This window comes from Triturus cristatus, chromosome 9, assembly GCF_964204655.1.
Source record: "Triturus cristatus chromosome 9, aTriCri1.1, whole genome shotgun sequence".
Taxonomy (NCBI): Eukaryota; Metazoa; Chordata; class Amphibia; order Caudata; family Salamandridae; genus Triturus; species Triturus cristatus.
In genome coordinates, this window is record NC_140592.1 from 323560012 (window position 1) to 323587203 (window position 27192).

At 49.8% G+C, this 27192-nt stretch overlaps 1 protein-coding gene across 3 annotated transcripts in view; it reads right to left on the reverse strand.

Annotated features, from left to right (window-relative positions):
• The window catches only part of LOC146797845 (acylamino-acid-releasing enzyme-like), a 342949-nt gene that overhangs the window by 139019 nt on the left and 176738 nt on the right, over window positions 1-27192 (reverse strand). For all 3 annotated transcript variants that reach the window (XM_085625041.1, XM_085625040.1, XM_085625042.1), the window contains exon 11: window positions 2573-2633. In XM_085625041.1, coding sequence (XP_085481167.1) covers window positions 2573-2633 — 61 coding nt within the window. The remainder of the gene's footprint in view (window positions 1-2572; window positions 2634-27192) is intronic.

Consider the following 27192-nt stretch of genomic DNA (forward strand, 5'->3'; position numbering starts at 1 on the left):
CATGGAGTTTAACCCCTCCTCATTCCGACCTCTTGGTATATTCCCTTTCCTCTGCCAGCTGCTTATCTGGCTGTCGGAGTATGTGTAAACAATAGGAATTCTAACCACAGCCTTTTGTTTAGCTCTTCACTTAAACATACATTTATTATTCCTGAAGTGGCTAAAGCACTACAGGTTATAATATTCTAACCAGACCAATGATCTCTCATACAAGCTTCATACATATGAGTTTGTTTTAAAGAACTTTCTCATTACAAGTTACCAAATTACATTTTTTATTACGGTTCATATTTTGGGAATAGACTCAGCAAATTAACGGATTAAAAGTATGTTACATTTTTAGAAACATGAGGGACACGTTTTCGTTCATTTCTCTACCCTAAATCTGCATTATGTACAACTACAAGAACCTTTGCACAAATACAATTGTTTACCAATGTAACTGGTATGGCAACTTAGAATAAAAAGTAGTTGCCGTTATAAAAGACTAACAGCCTGATTTAGATCTCGGTGGATGGGTTACTCCATCACAACGGTGACAAATATCCCGTCCGCCGAAATATCAATCCCATAGGACATAACAGGATTTATATTTCGCCGGACGGGGAAACACCTCCGCCGAGATATAAATCAGGCCCTACATGTAATTGTACTCAAATTAAATCTCCAGCCATTCCAAAGATAAAATAAATGATGTCCAAAGAAAAATAATTTGTGGAACACCATAAAACGTGATTTTCCATACATAGGGTTTTTGAGTGGTTTGAAGTAGGGGACACCACTGTGGCCTGTGTTTTGTTGGAAATCATAAAAAGTCTGCTATTAGGCTGCAGACCTGTGGTCAGCTGGCAAGTTCTTAGCCAACCATCCTCTGGGGACAACTGGTTTGACCCTGGGTCTGAGTACACACTACATACTGGGATGAAGGCTGATTGTTGAGACAATTGTGTGATATGGACTAGCAGCGTGTTGAAGGTAAGTGTAATAGTCGAAAGGACTGTACCCAAGTAAGAGAGAGAAAGACACAGAGGTCCTTGCCTAAAGAGCAAGTGAGAAGTGAATCCAGTCACTAATGGCTGCATCATAAGTGGCCCATTTGTGGTGAGTCGCAAAACAACCTACCTACTGACTAATATGATTAATATCCAGATTTGTAATAATTTGCAAGCTTCTGTGATTGGTTGAGGATGCAGCGATGGTGGCATGCAAGAGACAGCAGACATCTATCCCTGCATTTGCATTGCCAGACAGAATTTTTTTTTTTTAAAACAGTCCGTGTCCCTTAAAGGAGGGAGTGCTGCTTCGAAAAAGTGTTTTATGTTTGGGGAGGCATCCTGGGTAGCAGGCAGTGCCTCCCTCGACCACTTTCTGGTCTCCTTCAGGCTGCCTGAAACATTTTCCAAAGTGGAAGTTGTTCCTGTGGGACGGCTTGCTCTTTGACATCAGATACCACCTCCATTGGTGATAATGGTACTTGATCAATGGTTTGCAGCTTCAACTGCATCCCAAACCATTGATGTATGTCATTACGAATTGTAAATAGGAAAGGATGCCCCTTTCACTTCCTTTTCTTAGTGCAAACCATCATGTCTTGCATTTCTGCAAATCAGCAAGACTTTTACTCCTCTCAAAAGAGGTTGTGTACCTTTTAAAATAATCCTTGGCTAATGCAAATCCTGGGTTTACCACTGCAAAATGGTTTTGTATATCGGGTCCTAGGACATTGGTGTGCATTTCGTTATAAGGAGGGTGAATATTAACCAGATACATACTCCTGTTGACCCTCTTGTTTTAAATGTTGTACATGGGGGGGGATAAAGGACATGTATGCCTAAAAATGGGAAAGTGGTCTGATATAAAGGCTGAATTAAAAATGTTTCATAAATGCAAAATATATAGCTACCCAATGTCTGTAATTCTCTCTGTATAACAGATAACTTTGCAAACTACAAAAAAATATGTCAAACAGGCTGCGTGCAAAAACATAGGGTGGCATAACAACACCATCAGAGGTTAATTAAGAATTGGACAAAAAGAGAAAAAGACATTGAAGACTAAGAGGGATCGAAGTAGAAAGGCAGAGGCAGGAAAAGAATAAGAGACGAGAGACATGGAAAAGACATGGGAAATGGAAAGAATTAATGGCAAGGAGACAGAGATGGATGCGGATAGAGATATAAGCACGGATGACTTATGGGATCACAGGATGAAGCAAATGAAATGGGAGAAAAAAGAAAGGAAAAGAATAGTGGTACCATGAAGAAGGATCGTGTATTCAACAGAGGAAGAAGAGTAATAGAAATGTTGCAGGAAGTAGAGGATGAGAAAGGGAGAGAGAAAACTTAAGATGTCACATGCAGAAGACAGGGGAGGGGAAAAGAAAGGAGGCACAGGCAGAATGTAGTGACAATAGTGGAGGAAACGTTACACACAAGGAGTTTGAGAATCAGAAAAGTTTGTCATTGCCACAAACTGTTAATATAGGCACTTATGTGTCAACACATGTCTCCCATACACACACAATGGGCGCAACCCTCTGATACATCAGGCCCATAATGCTGCGTACTCTTACCAGCTGTTGGCCGCCTGACCACGTCTAGCACTGTGGAGGTAGTCTTCAGATGCCAGTCATACTGAAAGAAAGAAGAACAATGATGACGGACGCCATTCCAACTCTACTACTCAGTCAGGGGCTAGTAGGAACTGAGAGTCACTCAATCTCAAATAAGGGCCATGCATGAAGGACATTAGTCATCGAGAGGTATAGCAACACTCGTAGACACGCCCACCAGCGGCCTGCCATGGATAAGACAGTGATTTAGGACACCTTTAGTATAATGCTATATTTTATTGCATCATTATATTAGTTCTATTCGAGAACCACTAATGTAAATAACTGGATTCAAATCTAGAAATTCACTGTTATGACTAGCAAGAGCTGTTAACAAAAGCTGTTACCAGGAGCGGCTGGTGCAGGTAAGAGCTGTAGGGCTGGGTGGAGGCAGGGGACTCGACAGACGACGACAAGGGAAAATTAAATAAATATTTAATTTTTTCTCTTCGTCATCTGTCGAGTCCTCCCCCACCGCTCGTACCTGATATAGCAAACAATTGGTTCTGTTGGGTGGTTCTATAGCTGTGTTAATGCATATTTAATATAAAAACACACATATTTAGTCAAATTAGTATCAATTAATGCAGAGAATATCTTTAGAAAACACACGTTAAGAACACACCAAGAAAGAAAGATTTGTAAAAAACAGAGTTTTTACTCATTTGCTATTCACAACAAGCATTGGCATAGCCAATAGGTCTCGCTTTTGGAACCTTATAAGTGTTTAGTTATGCAGCACAATATCATTGGTGCAACATCATCAACTGTTGCATGGCTAAACACTTATAAGGTCCCAAAGGCGAGACCTTTTGGCTATGCTAATGCTTGTTCAGAAAAATAGCAGAGCGGGGGACCAAAAATGGGTACAGAAGTAGGGACCGATGTGAAATCTAGACTCCTGAAAAGAGAACGAAGGTCGGGGTACAGACATCATAGTAACCGAATAGGGTTGAGTGATGATATACCCTGGCATCAGCACAAAAGCATATAAAGAAGGCTGGTTGACGATCCTAGGAGCAGGACTCTGCAACATTGAAATGTACTGGATGGGACTGTAGTATGACTGGAAAAAGAAGGCCAGTCTCATATATAATAGAGCAGTACGATTCCAGGGAATGGGAAACAGCGTGGGGGGGGGGGAAGCAAGCAGATGAGGTGAACGGAGGGGTGTCTGGGGGTGCAATGGGGAGATTGAGGAATCCAGAGTGAGGGAAAGAAACAGTTGAGGAGAAGAGGTGCGTGGGTACAGGGGTAGGTGTGAGTGAATACAGGATCGTGAGAGCTCTGGGGAGGGCCGTGAAGAAGGGAGAGAACGAAGAGCAGCTGGCTGACCGGACAGTGTGGGGTGTGAGGGGACGAGGGGGAGACGAAAGGCGAATAAGGATTATAGAAATAAAGGTTAAATTGGGGAGCCAGGAGTCCGGGCGGGCACGGGGGTGATGTGGTGGAGAGAAAGAAGCAGCAGTGCACTAAGCGAGGTTCAGAGTCGCGTGAGGAGTTTCCGTCAGGGATTGAGGGGGAGAGACGAAGAAGAGATGCGCCTGGAAAGGAGCAGATGGGCGGGAGAAGCATTTATAGGAAGGTCTGAGGGGAGAAACCAAAGAAGAGGACGTTAGTGAGGAAGGCTGAAGAGCAGCTTTAAAAACACCTTCCAAAAGAGACATTTAAAAGACGGGGGGCAGTTTGTAAACAGCTAAGCAGAGGGGTGATAGGGAAATTGCAACAGAGCATCTCGTAAGCAGTGTTTAAAAAAAAAACTAGACAGCGAGACTGCAGCAGGACACACAGGAGACATTCGTTGTGAGGACAATAATACTGCCAGCATCACCCTGCAATGGAGGGGGTGAGGCTCCAACAGGGCTGCGGTTGCTGGAGAGAGAGAGATAGGGCCAGGATTATCAGCAGCTCATCGCTGTCCGCTCGACAGGGCAGGAGTGACACAGGAAGTTAAGCATGAGACGGGGAGATGTGCAGAGACGCGGAACGAGGGGTGTGCGCAAGGGGAGAGCGGGGAGAGGGGAGCTACGAGGAGAGGGGTGACAGAACGCAAAGAGCAGGAGCGTGGGGGCAGTGCGCGATGGGTGTGATAGAGGGTGGAACATGAATATGGGAGACCGCGAGGAGAGGAGATGGAATGATATGTGTGAGAGAATATGAGGAAGAGGGAAGCAAGAGAATAAAAATAGAATGACGAGACAGCGCGTGGAAAAGGGCGAAATATACCAGAGCGAGAAAGAGAAACAAGCAGGAAGTGGGATAAGGGAGGGGGCAGGGGAGAGAGGCACGCAGGCTGGCAAATGGTGTGCACTTTCGCGGCCGCTTTGATGTTCTCAGTGGCCGTGCGGCTCACTGAGAACATCAAAGTGGCCGCGAAAGTGACCAGGCAGGCTGCCAAATGGTGCGCGCGCCCGGCTCACATGCACTGTATTTGGAGGCCTGAAAAGCACTAGTTTGCACTTCCAAATCCCCCGTTTACAAAAGCTCTCGCGAGAGCAGCGCTAAAGCGCTGGCTCAGGCGAGACCTAAAAAGGAAAAGGCTGTCAAAGAGCATAAATGAATTAGGGCGGAGCAAGGGTGACTTATGTGGAGTAAAGTGAAAAGAGGTGACAAGTGAAGTCAATGGTGAAATATATACAGGACATACGTAAGTGACACAAATTTACAAGGTACAAGAATCCTGTACCAAATGATAATTTTAATAGTCAAGGTCAAGGAGACTGTATGGACATGGATAACGTTATAATGGTCCACCGCTCGTACCTGCACGGGCCGCTCTTGGCTGTTGCCCACTGTTTCTTATGTCAAATGGATTCCACGCTGCTCTGGCTGGGCTCTCACAGATCCTGTCAGAGCAGCGCTGCAAAGCAGGGAGCACGCCTTCTGCAGCAGAAAGAAGGGAAAGCACAGAGAGTGTTGGGGGTGGGTGGCAGGAGGCAATGTATTTTTTAAATACATTTGGAACAGGGAGGAGAGGCTATGTTATCTATGGCTCCCTGTTAACCCTCTGCCTCTGCACAATAGCTGAAAGCAGAGGCTGATAACTTGTGGGGGTGTGGGGGGGGAGGGTCTACATAACAACATTATAGATAGGCTAAAAGTGAATTAAGGTTATTTTTGTTTTGGTGTTCTGATTGACATCATAGATGGCATGAGCTTCACTCTCGTTGTCTATTTAATGTCACATAGGGCCCCTCGGTTAAAAACCTCCCAGTATTTCACTGTTAGCTATCTATATTTCTATATACAATACATGGTAGCCTGCAATCCATGTATACAATCCTGTCTCTAATTTCCTTATTACGGGGGACTTCAGACTTTTCTTGCCATGTGTAATAATGAAATGCCATAGCTGTTCAATTGTACTAAATGATGCAGTTCAGTTCTGATGTCATAATGCCTCCTGCCAGAGACAGTAGCCCAGGTGCAAGGCCGGACACGGGGCATAACTGCAGCTGAAGTTTAAATAAGGCATGAAAATGGAAACTGGCTTTTCATTTTTAATGGTCGTTTTTTCTAAAACAAATGTTGATGATCAGAAAGTAGATACTTGTTGCCACATGTTTATTTTTTCATTCTTTAAGTATATAGAGGAAATCTAGAATGTCTTTGCTTTTCCCTACATATTATGACCTACAGCGTTTTCTTAGAATCTAACTTGGAATAAACTGATTCTAATATCTATTTACAACTAATAACTAACCCTGGGCGGAGTTCGCGGAGTTGCACTACGCAGAGCTACGCGAACTGCAAAAAAAACTCAGACGCACTATACAGAACTCCGCAAGCTTAAGGTAGAAAAATGCCGTTCGCTGTGATTGCACAGTGCCAGATGCTTGTCCGCACTGTGCAATAATTGCGAACAGCACCATGCACAGCGCAAGCTCACCATTTCTGCCGCTCGAGTAGACTTTTCGTTGAGCGGCAGCTTGCTCAACGCAAACGAGAAATCTCGCCGGGATGTTTATTTTCCACGCTCGCCAACTTGATGGCGATCGCGAACGAGGAAATATCTCGCCGGGAGGTGGATTTTCCTCGCTCGCGCTCGCCAACTTGACGTTGGTGAACGCGAGCGGGGAAAAAAACTCTGCTCCGCTGCACGAAGCAGAGTTTTTCGGAATTCTGCAAGCTCCGAGTAACGCAGTGTGCGGGAAACTCCGCTAACTCCGTGAGCGGAGTTCACTGCCCAGGGTTACAAATAACTAAATGCTTTTTGGTGTGTTTCATTTTGCGTTACAGATTCTACTTTTACCCTTCCTGCTGCAAACAACCTATCTCTTTCTTATGAAAGAGCAAGACACCAAGGATTTAAGAGGTTTGTTGGAAGGATGATGATGTGACCATGTATTATATGGGGTAAAGTACACCCATTCTTACATTATAATGCTATTGTAAGTCACCTTGGAGTTCCATGATTATATAAAGGAACTCAACCTTCAGGCTCATTCCGCTATATGGTCTTGGACCTCCTCTATGACTTTCAATAGCCTTAGAACATAGGCCAGAGGGGACTTTGTCCCATATACTTTTATTGAATTACCTTTATTAGTTATACCAATGTTTTTGTGATATCGGAAGGGCAAAATAAAGAACTACCCAAAAAAGACAGAAATTATTGTACTAGTAGCAGTACTAGTACAATTAGTAGTACAGTAGTAATAGGGAAAATAGGAGCAGTAGTGGAGGTGGTAGTAAAATTAATAGTACAGTAACAGTAGTAGTAGTTAGAGCAGTAGTAGTATCAGATCTAGAGGGATAGAGGTAGTAATAGTAGTTGTAGAGTACTAATGGGGAAGTTGTAGTAGTAGAAGTGGTAGAACTAGTACAGGAGTAGGAATTGTAGAGAAGTAGTAACAATATACTATTAATAATGACCCAGTAAATCCTGTGAGGCTTCTTGGCAGCAAAATACAAAGAAAGCAGAGGAAAGGATATTAGTACGGAAGTATAAACATTTTTTTCCCGAAGATCCAAAGGTGAGGAATTGAACTGTGATGGCTTAGACTAGAATTCCACAGTGTTAGCCCCAGCACAGTTAACAAATTGGAACATGTGTAGATTTCAGATGTGATGGGGGGGAAGGATACATCTGCAACAAGTGGCATAAACAGTCGAGATAAGATGGGTGCAGGCGTATAAAAAATCCATCTGCACTTTTGAAGCAACTCCTTCTCAACCTGGCTTGGCGTCTTGGAATGAAGGGTACAGATATACCCTTCAGATGTACGAAAGAATAGCGACTCGCAACTCGGTCGAAAAGTGGTTCGCAAATGGAAAAATTACCTTTCGCGATGTACGACAGCCATTCCCAAACCAAAAATAGCGATGCAACAGCTTTGTGAGTCTGTATTTTTGGCGACAGAAAATAGCGAGTCACAAAAAGAAATACCAAATTGCGACTCTTAAGCAGTATGTTAAAGGCAGTCGCAAATAGCGAATAGTCGATAAATGACCTGTTTGCATGCAATTTATCACCAATTCAAACCAGGTGGTAACTGGGTGCAAACTATAAAAGCAGATCCAGAATGCATCAGGGCTGTCCACAATGGCTGCCCTGTATATGAGAATAAGGAGGCTATGCATACTGGTGGCTCAGCAGAGGAGAAGGCGGAGACAAGACAGGCTGACCATTTTTTACCAAACAGAGGAAGAATTTCATGACAAACACAGGTTACGTAGCACTGTCATTTTGGAGTTAATATCCCTTTTAAAGCCACACCTAGAAAGCAGTACTCTGCGCAGCAATTCTATCCCCACTTCACTCAGGTAGCCAACCATTATTTACTGCTACACTGAACAATTGGCTGCTATATCTCTTCCCAGTCCCCTTTTCCTTGGTGGGCATCCTTTACTCAGGTTTAACATTGGGTGGGAGACTCAGAGTTATGCAGAGTGAAATATTCTACTGCAGTCCACTATCATCCATTAATCGAGCTCAGTATTTATTTGACTTTGTGACAGTCAATGATTTCATCTGCATACCCCAATGGGTTTCATTTCCCAACTCTTTGGTGTAATTACAAGCTGAACCATTCACTGCATATGCATACATAATTATTATTTTTTTATTTTTTATTTTTTGAACATTTTTATTGAAATTAGGCAAATCCAATAATACAAAGTTTACGGCTGTGCAATCAACAAAAAGCAAATCAGTAGCCACTGTGTGACACTTCCGGTTCTTAGATAAACAATACCACATCATCAATGCAACTGACAACAAGACCCCATCTACCAATCCATCATCGACACCTGCCCGAACCTGAACCAGGGGGATCTCTGACCCGTGCTCTGTCTCTAGGGCACTAAAGCCACCCTCCACCCCTGCTCATATCTCGAACATGGGAAAACGCCATGTGGCACACAGTACCTGACCCCAGGAGCTAAATATCCCTGCGTCCGCACCCTCCCCTGACCACTACATCTGCGTAACATTGGTTGGTACAACCTACCCCACTCCAGTGGGAGCTATTCCGGGATTCGGGGATGGCGGGGTCGAGCCAGGTAAGCCTGCAATGTACGTTTTATAAGGGCCCCAGATGTCCCTAGGACGCGCCATCGTGGGGAGGAGACTAGAGTAGATCTCGCTATTCGTGCTACAGAAAGCCATGGCCGTAAGCCACGTCTTGGACGTGGGAGCTGTCTTCTTCCCCCAGTGCCTTGCTATCTCCCTCTTGGCCAGGAGAAGCCCCAGAGAGGCCAACTTACGGACATTCTTTGGGAAATTGACGGTATACCCCAACAGTGCGACCTCAGGAGTGGGAACCAGAGTAAGCTCTAGCATCTCTTCTAGGATCTTGTGAACCTGTGTCCAGAATGTCTGTAGTCTCGGACACGTCCAAGACATGTGCGCAAAATCGGCATGTGGTGTAGCGCATTTCCAGCAGGTGTGTGGCCGCGCGGGATCAATGGCATGGAGTCTAACAGGGGTCATATACCAACGGCGTAGGAATTTATAGTGTAGGAGTTTGTGACTACTGTTCAGTGACACCGTGTCGGTGGCCTTGCAACATGCCGTCCATTGTTCGTCCGTGATAGGCCTACCCAGGTCTGTTCCCCATTCCTCCCGCGCACGATCGTCCGTACAGGGGACCCGTGCTGCGCACGCCCTGTACAGCTTGGAAACAATATGTGCCCCCGTATCGGCGTCAATCAGGGTGGTGAGGGGTTCTAAGGAGGCCGGCTCGAGGGGAAATCCCTTAATCTCCGCCCGGGCGGCGCAATAGAGCCGGCGAAGAACGAACCGGTCCATGAATGTAGCATCACTGAATCGCGCGTCTTCCGATGCTGAGAAAATGTGCCCACCCAGGTATAAGTCCCCGATCCTGGTGAGGTCAAATTTCGTCAACGTTCGTTGCACCAGTGCTTCATCCGTGCCCGGTAATAGCCCAGGGTTGGGTAGCGGGAGGGAAGAAGAATACAGCAGAGGCTGAGCCAAATAGCGCGAGAGCCTGCTCCACGCCCAGCTGGTGGTAGATACCGTTTGAATGTCCATTGGGTCTCTGGGGACACCTCTGGGCAACACCGCCGACAGGCGACCTGGGAGGACAAAGTCCGCCTCTGGGCGAAGGAATGGGATCCGAGCATCAGGGTGATACCAGGCATAGGCATGTGCACACTGAGCGACTAGGTAGTATAAATATAAATCAGGCACTCCAAGGCCACCTCGATCCTGTGGGAGTGTGAGAGTCGCCCAGCGGATCCGGGGGTGTTTCCCGCCCCAGACCAGAGTGCGGAAAAAGGTCCGGGTTAGAGGGATAGGGATATTATTGAAAAGATACAAAAATTTGGGGAGCACTATCATTTTAAGAATAGCTATCCTAGCGGACATAGAGAGCGGGAGCCGCAGCCACCCATCCACCTGAGTCTCCAGTCGCGCAATCGCGCGGCCATAGTTGAGGCGGATGATTTCGTCCGTGTTCAAATGTATTTGTATGCCCAGGTACTGCACCGAGTCCGGGCACCACTCCAGAGGGAACTCACACTGCCATGGGGAGGTGCCACTAGTCAATGGAAAGATGATGGACTTATGCCAGTTTATGCCCAGACCCGAGTGGCTACCGAAACGAAGGATTTCATGTATCAAGGGGGCAAGGTTGGCCTGCGGCTCCCTGACATACAGGATTGTGTCATCGGCATAGAGAGAGGCCAGCAATGGGCCCGTCCGAAACTGGAGACCCCTGTGGAGGTGCCGCTCCTGGAAATGCCGAATCAGGGGGTCCATAGCCAAAATAAACAAGAGCGGTGAAAGCGGGCAACCCTGCCGCGTACCGCGCGTGAGCGAGAATGGGCGAGATAGCGTGCCGTTGAGACGCAAACGGGCCGTAGGGCGACTATAGAGAAGTCTGACAGTCGCCAGGAAGTTCGCAGGCATGCCCATGCGCTCCATGACGGAAAGAAAGAAAGGCCATTCTAAAGAATCGAACGCTTTTTCGGTATCTAGGAGGATCGCTGCAGCCGGTGTGTTCGGGTTAATTCTGTGCAGAACCGTGAACAGCGTACGCAAATTTAGCGACGTCGAGCGGCGGGGGACAAAGCCAGACTGTGCGGGCGATATAATGAATTCCATCAGCTGGGAAAGCCTGTTGGCAACTATCTTGGCCAAGATCTTATAGTCAGTGTTTAAGAGGGAGAGGGGCCTGTACGACCCACACAACGTCGGGTCCTTATTCGGCTTCGGGAGCAGCACAATGACTGCCTCACTCAGAGTAGACGGGAGGGAGCCACGCTCCAAGGCCTCCGCATACACCTCTATTAACTTGGGCGCCAGCAGATCAGAAAAGGCCTTGTAAAAGTCAGCGGAGAAGCCATCAAGGCCCGGGGCTGAAGAGCCCCGAAGCACTTTGATCGCCCCCCGCACTTCCGCCACCGTTATAGGTTCCGCCATGAACTCCTGCATGCCCCTATCCAGGAACACAAGAGCGATTTCCGACAGATAGGCCGCACGAGCAGCCGCGGAGCCACCCAACTTGGTGGTGTATAGATCTGTATAGTAGGCCAGGAATTTGTCCCGGATCTCGGCGGGCGTTGTGCGGAGCCCACCATCCGTGCCCCGCACCTCAGCGATCAGGGACTTGCTGTATGGTGGTCGTAAGGCCTGCGCTAGCGTGCGCCCTGGCCTGTCCCCCTCTCCATACCTACGTGCAACCTGGTATTTCCCCAAATAAAGGATCTCCCTGTCCGCGGCCTCCCGGAAGTCGGATAACAGGCGTAAGCGCTTGGTAAATACCTCGTCAGAGGGTGCCTGCTGCGCCTCAGTGTCTAGCGCGTCTAGCTGTGTCTCCAGTTGTGTTATTGTTGCGCGCAATACCTTCAGGACCCCCGTGTGCTTAGCTATGCAAACCCCTCTGATATATGCCTTGAACCCATCCCAGAGCACTGCCCACGAGTCCACCGAGCCAGTATTTATGGTGAAGTAGTCCTCTATCGCCTCGGAAACCTCATGTACAAAAAGGTCATCCAATAGCGCCCTCCCAGGGAAACGCCACTGCCGCTCAAAACCCTCAGGTCGAGGAACGTCTAAGCCAAGTAGGACTGGGGAATGGTCCGAGTACGTTCTCGGGAATGTCCTCAACGCGCGGAACCAAGGGGACAGGCCCGGGGAGAGGAGCCAGTAGTCAATTCTGGTCCAAGTGTTGTGTTGTCCTGAAAAGTGTGTGTAGTCAGTAGTGGTCGGGTTTCGCCTGCGCCATATATCCGTCAGTGAGAACCGACGGCAAAGGTCCTGGAATGCGCGCCTTGCCCTAGGCTTGGAATCTGTGGCCCCAGAGATGCTATCCAGCCCCACATCCAGCAACATGTTTAGGTCGCCGCCCAGCAGGACGCCAGCCGGCGCTAGGGTTACCAGTTGGGCCGCAAGCGCATGGAAAAAGTCAGGGGAATCAGTGTTGGGGGCATACACACAGACAAGAGTGACCACATGGCCCATCAAAACCCCCTTTACAATGCAGTAGCGCCCCTCCCTGTCTCCCAGAAACGTCTGGAACTGAAACGGGACTCTCTTATGGATCAGCACCGCAGTGCCTCTGGCGTAATTACTGAAATTGGCAAAGTATCGGTGAGCGCCCCAGGAAGCTGCAAAGCGGGAGGTCGTTGGAGCGTGCAGATGAGTCTCTTGAAGAAAAGCAATGTCCACCCGGTGCCGATTTAAGTAGTGCAGTATTTGTTTGCATTTACTCCGGTTGTTCAGGCCCCGGACATTCCAAGTCATTAACGATAGATTGAGAGGAGCATCATTCAGACCTATGTGGGCCATTGATGCCAGTCAGCAAGTAATGGGAGCAACAAAACCGGGATGTCACTGTGTATCAATAAAGTTCGTTCACACATAGCCATATTAGCAGAATCAAAAATGCTTACCCCTACCCCCCTCCCCCCACCCAGCCAAACCACGCAAACGTGAGGCAACCCCAATCCTGGAAAAAAAGAACAAAGCTCTAGACAGGAATACCAAGTATAACCAAACAGTAGAAAGCAGAGCATCGCAACAAAAAACGATCCCATCGGTTTCAACCAAAGGGGGGGTGACAACGATCCGCAATACACCCAGCGCTGCAGCACAAATATACTCCAAATGTTAATACGTCCCTCAATAACCAAAGTTAAACAGTGCAAAGTTCGGTGTCGGGCGCCGTCTCAGCCGACACCGGAGGTCGAGAACAGGTCCTGGCTGCCCGCAGACCCACTACCAGGGGGAGACCGTCCACCCTCATCCCCCCCCGTCGGGCCTCTGCGCGGCTTGTAGGTACGGCAAAAATCCTGCACCGCAGCGGGATTGTCAAATAGCCGAGCTCGGCCATCAACCTCGACCCGGAGCCGGGCCGGATAGAGCATGCCATATTTAAGGCCCAGGTTCCGGAGCGCCGCCTTCACCCCCGCATACTTACGCCTGGCCTCCTGGACCATGGCGGTGAAGTCTGGGTAGAATGAGAGTCTTGAGCCCTGCCAGGTAATCTCGCCCTTCTCTCTGGCAAGCCGCAAGGCAGTGTCGCGGTCTCGGAAGTTCATAATGCGGGCAATCAGCGGGCGAGGCGGAAGCCCCGGGTTAGGTCTCGGCCCCAGGGAGCGATGAGCACGCTCCACCACGAAGCCAGGAGTGAAGGAGTCTCTCCCAAAGATATCAGCCAACAGTTGTTCCACAAAGACATCAAGCCTGCCCGTGGCCGTGGACTCCGGAACCCCAATAATTCGCACATTGTTGTGCCGACTGCGCGATTCCAAATCTTCATTTTTGCTGGCCACTTCCTTCAATATGCGCTCCAATCTGTCCACCCTTTTGATCTCCTGCACCGATTTATCCTCCACTGCAGAGATCCGGGCCTCAGCCTCTCCCAGACGCTTGTCGTGGGCCTGGATTTTGGCCCCCATAGTTTCCAGAGTCTTATCTAGGGCGTCAAAGCGACCATCCAGGGCCCTGAAGCCGGCGCGCATCTCCTGTAGCCAGTCCGGGGACGGGGCACGGGCCGTCGAGCCGCCGGTCGCTCCACCGGCCGGGTCCGGCATGTCAGGGTGGTTTTCCGCGGGCTGCTCAGACAGTTTCTCGAACTGCAGCGTTTTCTGTTTGGGGTCTTTGCGACCCATGCCCACAACCGCCAGACGGCCACCAGCCAGTCGTGTGTAGAGCAGGGGAGGCGCCGGTGCGATGGAGCGTCAGTCCAATGGCTCAGGCCAATCCGTAGCCAAGCTATTCCGGACCACGGGCGTTGTTGGGCCCGCCGGCACCGGACAGATCTCGACCTCACCGTGCAGCAGGCAAGGGCCACAACTCCATGGAGCCAGCAGGGTCGCAAAGGAACATCAAGTGCACCAGCGCGATGTAGTCAGCAGCCGCGACTCGAGGCCGCCGGAAGGGGCAAGGGAGGAACGCACAAACCGGCCGCGGAGCACGTGGCCAACCCAGAGAGGGCCCAAGGATCGAGGCAGAGACAACCCGGGCGCCCGGCCCAGCGAAGGGCCCCCACCGCCCCCCCCCCCACCTCTAGCAGGCCGTCCCGCCACCCCTCCCAGGCCCCCCGACCGAATTAGCCCGGGGCCCCAGGGAGGAGATAACGAGCGAGGCAGCGCTCGGAGCGCAAGGCAAGAGCCGAGCGCCCGGTCGTCCTCCGGTCCGCAACGGCACAGGGAGAGTAGCGGGTCCCCGCCAGACAGTACCACGGTGCTCAATGCCCCCCCCCCGAGCCCCCCGGGTACCTGTCTCTCGGCCGGCCGCCTTCCTCGCACTCGCGTCCCCCAACCCCGGATCAGCCCGCCATCTTAGGCCTCAGGATAATGTGGTCGTCGCCGGGCGCCCCCGTGGCCCGGGAGGTCCGTTCTGCATCCCAGCGCACTCCGGGGCCGTAGTAGGGTCAGCGGCGGTGTCTGGCGTCCCGCGCCCACATCAGGAGGGCGAGGAAAGCAGGGTTTGCGCCGGGTCGATGGCGGAGCTTCAACGCCGTGCGGCCATCTTAGCTCGCGGCTTGGCCACGCCCCCCCGCATATGCATACATAATTTATTAAATATACATCAGTCCAGCTTTTTAGCATCAATTCTGAGGTTGCCGTTACCTCTCTCCTCAGTATCCTCCCCGATGATATACTCATTGTTTGCCAGAGGAGGAATTCTCTTCTCCATGTAATTTATGACCCCCCGGATATCTAGAAGGGGCTTTTCCTGATCTTGAGTTGTATTTAGGGGCGTATAACCATTGATTTCCTCGATTAAACACTCTTTTAGTGTTGTAGAAAATTGGTGATCCTTCTTTCTAATTCAAAGAAGCACTATCATCCATTTCACTTTGCTCTGCCCTTTGGTTCAAGTCCACTAGAGAGCTGCTCCGCAGGCAGCTATGCCCATCTTCTGTCAATATGTTTTCTTTTGCCTTATCCCAAAGTCTGTGTGATTCAAGAGCTGAAGGGAGATGTGGTGTACTTACCAACCCATGGTCCCTCAGGATCCCAGTTTAATATGGAAGAGTGAAGTTTAATACTGATATTTTCTTTGCTTTTGGTACATTAAGAAGATATGACGGAGACAACTATCGGCTGGCATCCACTCTACTTACGCACACACATTCAACGACCACCCCCCAAAAAACAATGTAAAGATATTACAATTATATTGGTGTGAATGGATGGATAAAATATTTGTTTAGGTGCCCTATGGACACGCCCATCCCAAAAGCTGCTCAAAGCCATTAACACTGGACGTGCTTAGAGAGAGTGAAACTGGAGGGACTGGAAAAATAGAGATAATGGAGTTGTGAATTATCAAAGAAAAAATATCCATAAATGATCTCTTTAAATTTATCAGGATTATACATTTCTTAAAGTGAAGCATATTGTTTCCCATTGTTTTGGAGTTAGGATACATAAGACCCAATATACAAAGCCCTTTAGCCATTGCAAACCCTGCGATTTGCAAAATCACAGTGTCTGCGACAGCAAAAAGACTATTGTTAGTTACCACATTTGAGTCAGAAAAAACTTTCCAATTCAAAAACGAAGTTCTGCAACTCATTTCATATCACAAATAGAAAGGGGAGGTGAAAGTGACATCCAGAGGCGGCTCTGTTGGAGCGGAGGAGTGTCGCCCACTTGAATTACCCCAAAGCCCAAGAGATTAAAACAAAAATGGTACTGAATTACCATTTTAATTTTTTATTCTCTGGCCCGAAGAGAGTGTCAGGACAGGGTGGGACCTTATGAGTGACAGCAGCAGGGAGGAGGGTGAGCTGTATGTGCACTGTTTAAAGTAAACATGACTTTTTGGCCGGCTGTTATGCGATGGCCAACCACACATGTGCACTTTAAACATCTCTAAGATCAAACCAAGGCCTCCAGAGCGCTGTAGAGTGCCAAGTAAGGCCACTACCTCCAAGCAGGGCGCTGCTCTCATGCTTTCACAAGGAATAGGTGAAACAAGATCTATGGTCTTGGGTGGTCTTGGGTGGGATGTGTTTCCTACATTGGTGGGAAGCGCATTGTGTTCTTTGAATACCCCTCACACACCAAAAGGGCCCTTGGTGTCATGCTTCATCATAGGGGTCTTCGCACCCCTCTACGGAGCGCGGCGTGCTACTAACCAATAGGTACGTGGGAGCACTTGATGTAACCACTATGTGTAGTGTGTGAGGGTGTGAGTGGTAGGGTCAGGAGTGGATGGTGAGTAAATGTTAAAAAATACCTGGCAAGTGAGGACTAAGAGGATTTTTAATAAACCTCCCTGCTGGTATTGTTAAAAATAGTGAGGTGGAGGTTTAATGTATTAATGTACAAAACCTCCTGCGTGTGTCTCTGTCAACATGTTTTGAAGCGTGATGCTTATTCTTCAGGATGGGTACACAGATCCCTACACTACTCACAAAGGACAGTATAATACCGTCAAAAACATAGGGAATACTATGTGTTGATTAATGTAAAATGTGCCTATTATGGTCAATTTATATGGCGACAAGGTAATGCCTTGATGTCCACTTGCTATCCAGAAGTCTGAGGCCTCATGAGCCTTCAGAAAATGCAGGGGACCCTGTGCTAATTAGCACTATATGTGGGGATAATACCTCACTCGATCGTCCCCTCCGCGGCTCCACAACGGAGCCGCGGAGGGGACGATCGAGTGAGGTATTATCCCCACATATAGTGCTAATGCCTGAATGAGGCCCAGATGGAAGCAGAAGGGGGGGAGCAGTCTATCAACCAGATACATTTCACCCTGGGGGAGATCAAGGTAGGAATTGAAGGACTGACTCAAAATAAGGCACCAATATTTTCTTGAGCCAGGTAGATCTTTGGGCACCAATCCTGACCAGAGTCATTAATGCAGCAGTAGACACAGATATGCCACCATCCTGGTCCACAGCCATAATCGTTCCTATTTTCAAAAAGGGCAATAAGGACAGCCCACTTTGCTACCGGCCCATTATCCTAATCGATGTGTCAGCGAAAGTTCTAGGAAGGGCTATCCTCAGCCGGTTAATGGACTGGGCAGAGGATCAACAGATTATCACTGACGAACAAGTTACTTACCTTCGGTAACGATGTATCTGTAAGAAACATTAGTTAGTTAGATTCCTCACCTTAGAATATCCCCAGGCGTCAGACTGGATCCGGAAGATTTTTCGTCAGCAATACCCCTTGCGCGTCGCTAGGCGTCGTCTGCGGCTCCGCGTCCGTCGTCGGCGTCGTGCGCCGGAATGACGTAGTCGGAGTACTTAGACGCCGCCCTCGCGCGCTGACGTCAGTTCTTGTACATAGCCTTCCGCGCCAGAAACGCAGAGCCATGCAAGATACCGACACTGGTGCCAAACACAAAATCTAGGGGCCTGAAAAGGATAACCTTAACCCTAGATGTCAGTTCGCAGAACGGGGAGGATGGGTGGGTCGGTGAGGAATCTAACTAACTAATGTTTCTTACAGATACATCGTTACCGAAGGTAAGTAACTTGTTCATCTGAAAGAAACACGTTAGTTAGATTCCTCACCTTAGAATAGATACCCAAGCAATACCATCCCCGGTGGTGGGTCTGCGAACCAAGATCACACCAGAAAGTCCTGGAGGACAGAACGGCCAAAGAAGCCATCCCTCCGGACTTGGCTGTCAAGGCAATAATGCCTGGCAAACGTGTGTAGCGAAGCCCACGTTGCCGCCTGACAGATGTCCTGCAAAGGGACACCCCGTCCCAAAGCAGTAGTAGCCGCTGTGGCCCGAGTAGAATGGGCGCGCAGCCCAACGGGAGGGTCCTTTTTTGCCAAGGAATAACAAATCTTGATGCACAAAACGACCCACCGAGAGATGGTCCGTTTGTGCACAGCTTTCCCCTTCTTAGCACCCACGTATCCAACGAAAAGTTGGTCGTCCACCCGGAACTGCTTTGTGTGGTCCAGATAAAAGGAGAGCGCACGTTTGGGGTCCAGACGGTGGAGCCTCTCTTCCTCTTTGGAAGGATGCGGAGGCGGAAAGAAGGGGGGCAAGGTGACAGACTGCCCAAGATGAAAGGGGGTCACCACTTTCGGAAGAAAGGAGGGACGAGGCCGAAGGACAACCTTGTCCGGATGAACAGAGAGAAAAGGAGGCTTTGATGATAAAGCCTGGAGCTCACTCACCCGTCTAGCCGAGGTGATGGCTACCAGAAAAGCAGTCTTAAGCGTCAGCAGACGAAGAGGACAATTATGAAGAGGCTCAAAGGGAGCACACATTAGAAATGTGAGAACAAGATTCAAGTCCCACTGAGGCATTACAAAAGGGACAGGAGGGAACGTGTGAGTAATGCCTTTTAGAAAGCGTGTAACTACAGGGGACTTGAAAAGAGAAGGCTGATCAGGAAGCCGCAAGAAGGCAGAGATGGCAGCAAGATAACCTTTCAAGGTGCCCAGGGCAGAGCCCTGCCGGGCCAAAGAAAAAAGAAAGAGGAGGACCTCAGAAAGAGGGGCGGAAAGGGGATCCACAGCCTTTGCTGTGCACCATGCCACAAATTTGTTCCACCGGCAGGCGTATACCGTCTTTGTGGAGGGACGCCTGGCTGCCAGAATGATATCACAGACTTCAGGAGGCAAGTCAAATGGCATCAACTGCCGCCGCTCAATCTCCACGCATGGAGGTGGAGGCTGGACAGGTTCGGGTGTAGGACCGTCCCCTGCTGCTGCGACAGAAGATCCTCCCGAAGGGGAAGACGTATCGGAGGATCGGTCAACATACTGAGTAGCTCGGGATACCAGTACCTACGTGCCCAATCCGGGGCCACCAAGATGACTTGGGCCCGGTCGTGCCTGATCTTCTTCAGCACTCTGGGCAGAAGTGGTATAGGCGGAAAGGCGTACAACAGACCGCAACTCCACTCGTGACGAATAGCGTCGCCGAGCGAGTGCCGCCTTGGAAATTCCAACGCGCAGAACTGCTGACATTGCGCGTTCTCTTCGGTGGCGAATAGATCTAACCAAGGCTCTCCCCACTGCTGAAAGAGACCTTGCGCCACTTCGGAGTTCAGACGCCATTCGTGATCCATCATGCACCGGCAGCTGAGTTCGTCTGCTCTGGAGTTCAGAGAGCCCGCCAGATGTTGAACCACTAGGGTGACGCCCTGGTGTTCCAGCCACGTCCAGAGGCGCAGAGCCTCCTGACAAAGGGTCCACGACCCCACCCCGCCCTGTTTGTTGCAATACCACATGGCGGTGGTGTCGTCCGTGAACACCTGCACGACACTTCCCCTGACAGAGGGAAGGAAGGCTTTCAGTGCAAGTCGGATCGCTCTCAACTCCAACAGGTTGATGTGGAGGCGAGACTCCGCCGGAGACCAGAGGCCTCTGATCTCCGCCTCTCCCATATGGCCACCCCATCCCAGGAGGGACGCATCTGTCACTACGACATGCTCCGGTTGGGGAAGGGAGAGGCTCTTGCCCGTGACCCAATCGCGGTCCGTGAGCCACCACTGCAACTGCTGTGCAGTGCCCTCCGAGATCAAGACATGGTTGGACAGGTTGCCGTGATGTTGGGCCCACTGAAACTTCAGGTCCCACTGCAGAGCCCGCATGCGCCGCCTGGCGTGATGCACTAGTAGGATGCAGGAGGCCATCAGCCCCAGAACCGCAACACTAGCCTGACCGAAACCCAGGATAGAGGCCGAAAGATGGGAATCAGGGCCTGAATATCCCGGACCCGCTGTTCCGGCGGATAGACCCGGAACTGCGCCGAATCGAGAACCGCTCCGATGAAGAGGAGCTTCTGAGAGGGACTCAGGTGTGACTTCGGCACGTTGATGGAAAACCCCAGCAAATGCAGGAGATCCGCCGTAGTCTGGAGGTGGGAGACGACTGCCTGGGGCGAGCCCACCTTCAACAACCAGTCGTCGAGATAGGGGAAGACTAGAACCCCTGATCTGCGCAGATGAGCTGCGACCACCGCCATCACTTTCGTGAACACCCGAGGGGCACTGGTAAGGCCGAAGGGGAGCACGGTAAACTGAAAGTGCTCTTGACCCACCGTGAACCGCAGGTAACGCCGGTGGGCCGGCAGGACGGGGATGTGGAAATATGCGTCCTGCAAGTCCAACGCTACCATCCAGTCTCCCGGGTCTAGGGCAGCTAGAACCTGAGCCAAAGTCAACATCTTGAACCTTTCCTTCCGGAGGAAGGCATTGACGTTCCGGAGGTCCAAGATAGGGCGTAGGCCCCCTTTGCCCTTCTTGGGAACCAGAAAGTAGTGGGAATAACAACCACGACCTACTTCTGGGCTCGGAACTCGCTCGACGGCCCCCTTGGCCAAGAGGGCCGAAACTTGCTCGTGGAGAAGATTCAAATGATCCCCCGAGATACGGTGGTGCTGCGGTGGCATGGCTGGAGGGGTCGTCTCGAAGGGGAGGGAGTAGCCCCTTCGGACGATTTGCAGCACCCACCTGTCCGATGTGATGGACCGCCAGTGGAGCAGGTGATGGCGAACTCTGCCGCCCACTGGCGTGGAATGGGCCTAAAAGCTCGGACTAGGAAGGCTTTGAGGCGGATGCTGCCGGGGTGGATGTGGGCTGACCGCGTCGTCCACCAGAACCGCCTCGGCGGAAACCACGTCCGCGACCGCGCGCAGGTTGGTTCTGCGGCTGGTGGCTAGGCGGACGTGAGGAGGCACCCCTTCCTTGGCCACGAAAGGGGCGAAAGGCAGAAGTTTGCGACCGCGGGGCCGAGAGGCCCAAGGACTTGGCCGTAGCCCGGGAGTCCTTAAAGCGATTCAGCGCACTGTCCGCTTTCTCACCAAAAAGGCGAGTGCCATCAAAGGGCATGTCCATGAGAGTGCTCTGGACATCTCCCGAAAAGGACGTGGACCGCAGCCAGGCGTGACGTCTAAGCGCCACCGTGGTAGAAATCGCCCTACCCAGCGAGTCCGTAGTGTCAAGCCCACATCTGATAGCATGTCGCGCTGCATCCCTCCCATCGGCCAGAGCCTGGGTAAGTTGTGTCTGGACCTCCTCCGGACACAGGGGCAGCACGTCCTCCACCGTATCCAACAGAGAGTGGGAATAACGGTCCAAAAGACAGGCGGTGTTCAAGGACCGCAGGCCCAAACTAAGGGAGGAGAACAGCTTTTTGCCAAACTGTTCCAGTCTCTTGGAATCCCGGTCCGGCGGAGCGGTCGGGAAGGAGGATTGGGAGGTAGAAGCCTGGATAACCAGTCTGTCGGGGGTAGGGTGTTGGGACAGAAAACTGGGGTCGCCCGGAGCAGGGCGGTGGCGCCTGGCGACGTTCCTGTCCACAGGAGGAACTGTGGAGGGCTTGGACCAGGTGCCCTGCAGAACGTCAATGAGGGCCTCATTGAATTGCAGCAGAGGCTCAGTGGAGCTTGCTGCAGACTGAAGCACCTCAGTGAGAACGTTAGTTCTCACAGCCACGGCAGGCAGCTCGAGCCCAAGGGCTGCGGCCGCCTTGCGCAGCACCACAGAGAAAGCAGCACCCTCCTCCGAAGCCACAGTCGGAGGAGAGATGAATCCAGTGTCTGGTGAGGTATCCAGACCACTGGCCTTTCCCAGTTCATCTGCCCAGTCCTGTGACAGCTGAGCCTGAACGGCCATAGGGTCCTCGGACCCCTCCCATTCGCCCCCATCATCCGATTCCTGGTAAACAGGAGGAAGGATCGGAGCCGGACGATAGACATAATGTGTCTCCAACGGCGCCGTACGCGGCGTCCATCGACGCCGTAACGGCGCCGGGTCCGGAGCGGGGCTGAACTGGGGCACAACGCCGAGCGGAGCCGGCGTCGGAGGTGGATCTGGTGTCGACGCCGGCGGAGGAGGCGTGACGAGGTCGACCGGCGTCGGCGGGGACTCGGGGACGGGTCCCTCGGGCACTTGCGGTGTCGAAGCCGGAGCCGGCGACGGCGCCGGGGCCGGAGCCGCCGGCATGCAAGGTTGCCCAGTCGGGTCCGCGGGGCCCGAAGGCGCGCCAGCGGGCGTCGACGGCGGAGCCAGGTTCCTCATGGCCGAGAGGAAGGCACTGACTTCCGCCGGCGTCGCGTCAGTCCCAGGGACCGGCGGGTATGGGGACTTACGCGGCACCTGCGGCTCCGCTGGAGCCGCGGGGGTGGAACCACCCTGACCCTCGGCCGAGTCGCGCGACCGGCGGTGTCGCCTCTTGGACTTCTTGGAGTGCTTCGACTTACCCGAAGACTTGGAGCCAGACGATCGATGATGACGTCGGCTGCGGCTCCGTGACCGATCCTTGGACCTCCTCCTGGACCGCGATCGAGAGGGGCGCGGAGCCGAGTGGCGAAACTCGAGAAGCTTACGGGACCGCTCCCGTCTAGCCTTCGAGGTCAGGGCCTTGCAGTCCGAACACGACTCCGCGTCGTGGTCGAGGCCCAAACAGTAAAGGCACCGGCGGTGATGATCCGTAACCGACATCAAGCGGTTGCAGTCAGCACAGGCTTTAAAACCAGGCATCCTACCGGCACCGGAGTCGAGACAAGATCAAAAAGGATCAAAAAACGTAGTCAAAAAAGACTAAAAGGGGTAGCTCTCCCGGGTCTGCGCTTACTGGCGCGGAAAAAAGAAGAACTGACGTCAGCGCGCGAGGGCGGCATCTAAGTACTCCGACGACGTCATTCCGGCGCACGACGCCGACGACGGACGCGGAGCCGCAGACGACGCCTAGCGACGCGCAAGGGGTATTGCTGACGAAAAATCTTCCGGATCCAGTCTGACGCCTGGGGATATTCTAAGGTGAGGAATCTAACTAACGTGTTTCTTTCAGATACCCAATATGGCTTTAGGCCGGGAAAGTCAACCACTGATCAATGTCTTAACCTTTATTTATTGGTAGCCAAGTACACCATTGCCAGCCAAGAAACTGTGTACTTGGCTTTCATGGACTTGACGGCGGCTTTTGACCGAGTCAACCGTAGGAAATTATGGGCAATTATGGGAGGTCTTGGTGTGGACTCTGGACTTATTAACATTCTAAAGGTATTGCACCAGAATACCACTGCCAGTGTCAGATACAATCAGGAGGGAAGAACCACCGACCCTTTCCCATGTTCAAGTGGGGTGAGACAGGGATGTATTCTGGCCCCATTTCTGTTCACCCTGTACATAAATGGCTTGGATCAGGCACTTAGCACTTTAATTGTTGATACACCGCGGATTGGCTCAAGAGGGATCCTCGTCCTGTTTTACGCGGACAACGCGGTTCTCCTCGCGCGAACATCCAAAGGGCTCCAGGGTTTGATAGACGGCTTTGTTTCCTTTATGGAGAACCTAGATCTGTCCCCCAATTTAACTAAGTCATACATCATGGAAGTGGGGAAAACAATGAGCAAAAACTATGTTTACTCGATTGGTTCCCATCACCTGGGAAAGGTGCACTCCTTTTCTTATTTGGGGATATTATTTGACAGTCGTCTTAATTTTAAGGCCCTTGTAGAAGAGAAATGCCGCACACTAGTGAGCTGCTCTGGGTCGATCATGAACTTTGCACAAAGGTTGGGCCGTTGGTCCCCGGAGCAAATACTGAGATTATATAGATCTAAATGTTGTGCCAAAATTCTCTATGGAAGCGAGGTATGGGGTTTTATTGACACGCAGCATATGCAGACCGAGGAAAACAAGTACCTCCGGCGCCTACTGAAAGTGCCTCAGAGCACACCGTCCCACATCATTCACGAAGAACTGGGTGTCAGTTATGTCAGAGATAGGCTGGAAGCCAAACTCCTAACCTGCTGGGCCAAAATATGGGCAAATACAGAGGCCTCATTTAGTAAGCAGATTATAACAGACTGCCTTGCCCATGACCGGGGGCTGAACATCCCATGGCTTAAGTATGTAGAGGAGACTTTAGAAGCCATAGGATGTGCAGATCTTTTTAATAACCCCACAAAAATGTCAGTGCATGACAAGACTTTGGTGCAGGCCCGGTTCCAGAAGCATGTTATATCACTCAGGGAAGATAGAGAACTGGTTAAACAGTCAGTTAGAGAACACCTCCTGACTAAATCATGTTTGGGTATTGAGCCCTATTTATCTTATTTCCATAATGCCCATGATAGATTTATAATGACACGGTTTAGGCTCAATCTATTGCACCACACACTAGCTGATCCGGCAGGATACACCCCGTCCAAAGAGTTGAAGGGTCCGTGTGGCTGCGACCATCGGTCTCCTCAGGATACCCTTCACTTTGTTTTATTATGTCTTTTTTATTCACTACCTAGGAGTTTGTTTTTAAAAAGCATTTTAAAGACTTCTAGATTTAAACATGCAAAGGTGGCCCTGTTATTTTTGAAATTGTCTACAGACACATTAACCCTGTTCTGCACGGTAAACTTTTTAAGGGCAGACATCAGACTCAGAAATACAAGAGGTACCAGATGAACAAATGTGGCTCGTAATACCAGTTTTTAAAAGGCCCCAAAAAACACAAAAAAAAAGAATGAATGTGAAGAGGGGAAGGTTCTTTTAATTGTGATGGGAGCGAATATGTATTAGTTCTAAGCTGTCAAACTATTATGTTCCTCTCTTAATTTTGATGTTTTTTATGTGTACTTTTGTGGCCCGCGTTGTTAGCCTCTCATTGGTCTTTAATATGAATTTCATGTGATAAGGGGTTTCCACTCATGGAAGGATCGAACATGTATCATTTTAAGCTGTTGATTGTTTTGTTTTTATATTATGATGTATTTGATCTGCACTTTTATGGTATTTTTATACCGAATAAAGTATTATTATTATTATTATTATTATTAATACCCTTCTTTGAGGGTATAGCATAAGTCTGCTGGGGAAGTCTGTTCAGGAAAGATACCCTACTCCAAGCAAAGCATCCATATTAGTTTTATCCAAGGTGCTGCTTAGTTATAGGATTTTCTTTCTTGGACAGCTGGGGAAACGCACACAATGTTGCCCAACTAATACTAAATATTACCTCTATCAAAAATCCAGACATATTGTCTTTGCCAATGCTTGTTAAGTATATGGCAGATTTCCATGCAGCTCACTGCACTGCATGAATTTGAGAGGCGAGGTACATAAATTCTTCAACAGAGGAGGGGCACACCTGAGTCTTCAAAGGGTTTATCAACGGTCTGCATGATTTCATGTAACATTTGTACATTTTTTCAGAAATAATCAGACATTTGTACACCTTGTAGGTAATGAAAAGATATCTTCTAAAGCATTAGGCATCTTGACCAGATCATTCATTTATCCCAGAAGCTACTTGAAACAAATTTTTAACATTCAAATGAATCTGGTCTCAGTTAAGTGTTTTTTCATCGGTTATGGTTTTGAGATAAAATGATAATATGAAACCAGTAAATGATTTTGTCTTTTTCATGTCAGTGCAAACCAGAGGGTGCTGTGTTGTTTAATCTTAAATGTAATACCAGGTTCTATGATGTCTTCGAAATAAGCACATGGTTTTATAAAAACTGCATAGCACCGCACAACACATTTTCCTACGTTTAGGAATTTATGTTGTTAAGGCTGGCGGCCACTGACTTTTTGGTTCCTCTTACCTTTTCCTCTTAACCTAAGATTGAGATTGTTTTTCAGGTGCTGTGTTATAGAGGTTTCTGGTCTGTCGAACATTCTGATGCGGTGTTCTAACATGCAACAGGAAGAATGGTTGTGGGTAATATTGAGGTGTCTCCAGACTAAGGAGTCCACAGTGTGACCTTATCTATGCCATCTACCATCCTTGATTTGGAGGAGGATCCTATGCTGCCTTTCCCAGTTAAAAGTTATTTTGTGATGTCACTTTGCTGTTGACCCAGCATTTTTCCAGGAGAAGAGTAGGATTTGATCCAATGGGAACTAAGAGGATTAGCGTGAGCATGTGTAGAAGGGAATATATGACGTTACATTGCGGTCCTCACACCGCGATACGTTTACAACCCAGGAATTATAACGCAAGTCGTTACAACAACTTGCGCTGGAGGTCGCTGGACTTAGGAATAGTATGATTTACTATTACATCTCAGCATATGCAGACCGAGGAAAACAAGTACCTCCGGCGCCTACTGAAAGTGCCTCAGAGCACACCGTCCCACATCATTCACGAAGAACTGGGTGTCAGTTATGTCAGAGATAGGCTGGAAGCCAAACTCCTAACCTGCTGGGCCAAAATATGGGCAAATACATTGGCCTCATTTAGTAAGCAGATTATAACAGACTGCCTTGCCCATGACCGGGGGCTGAACATCCCATGGCTTAAGTATGTAGAGGAGACTTTAGAAGCCATAGGATGTGCAGATCTTTTTAATAACCCCACAAAAATGTCAGTGCATGACAAGACTTTGGTGCAGGCCCGGTTCCAGAAGCATGTTATATCACTCAGGGAAGATAGAGAACTGGTTAAACAGTCAGTTAGAGAACACCTCCTGACTAAATCATGTTTGGGTATTGAGCTCTATGTATCTTATTTCCATAATGCCCATGATAGATTTATAATGACACGGTTTAGGCTCAATCTATTGCACCACACACTAGCTGATCCGGCAGGATACACCCCGTCCAAAGAGTTGAAGGGTCCGTGTGGCTGCGACCATCGGTCTCCTCAGGATACCCTTCACTTTGTTTTATTATGTCTTTTTTATTCACTACCTAGGAGTTTGTTTTTAAAAAGCATTTTAA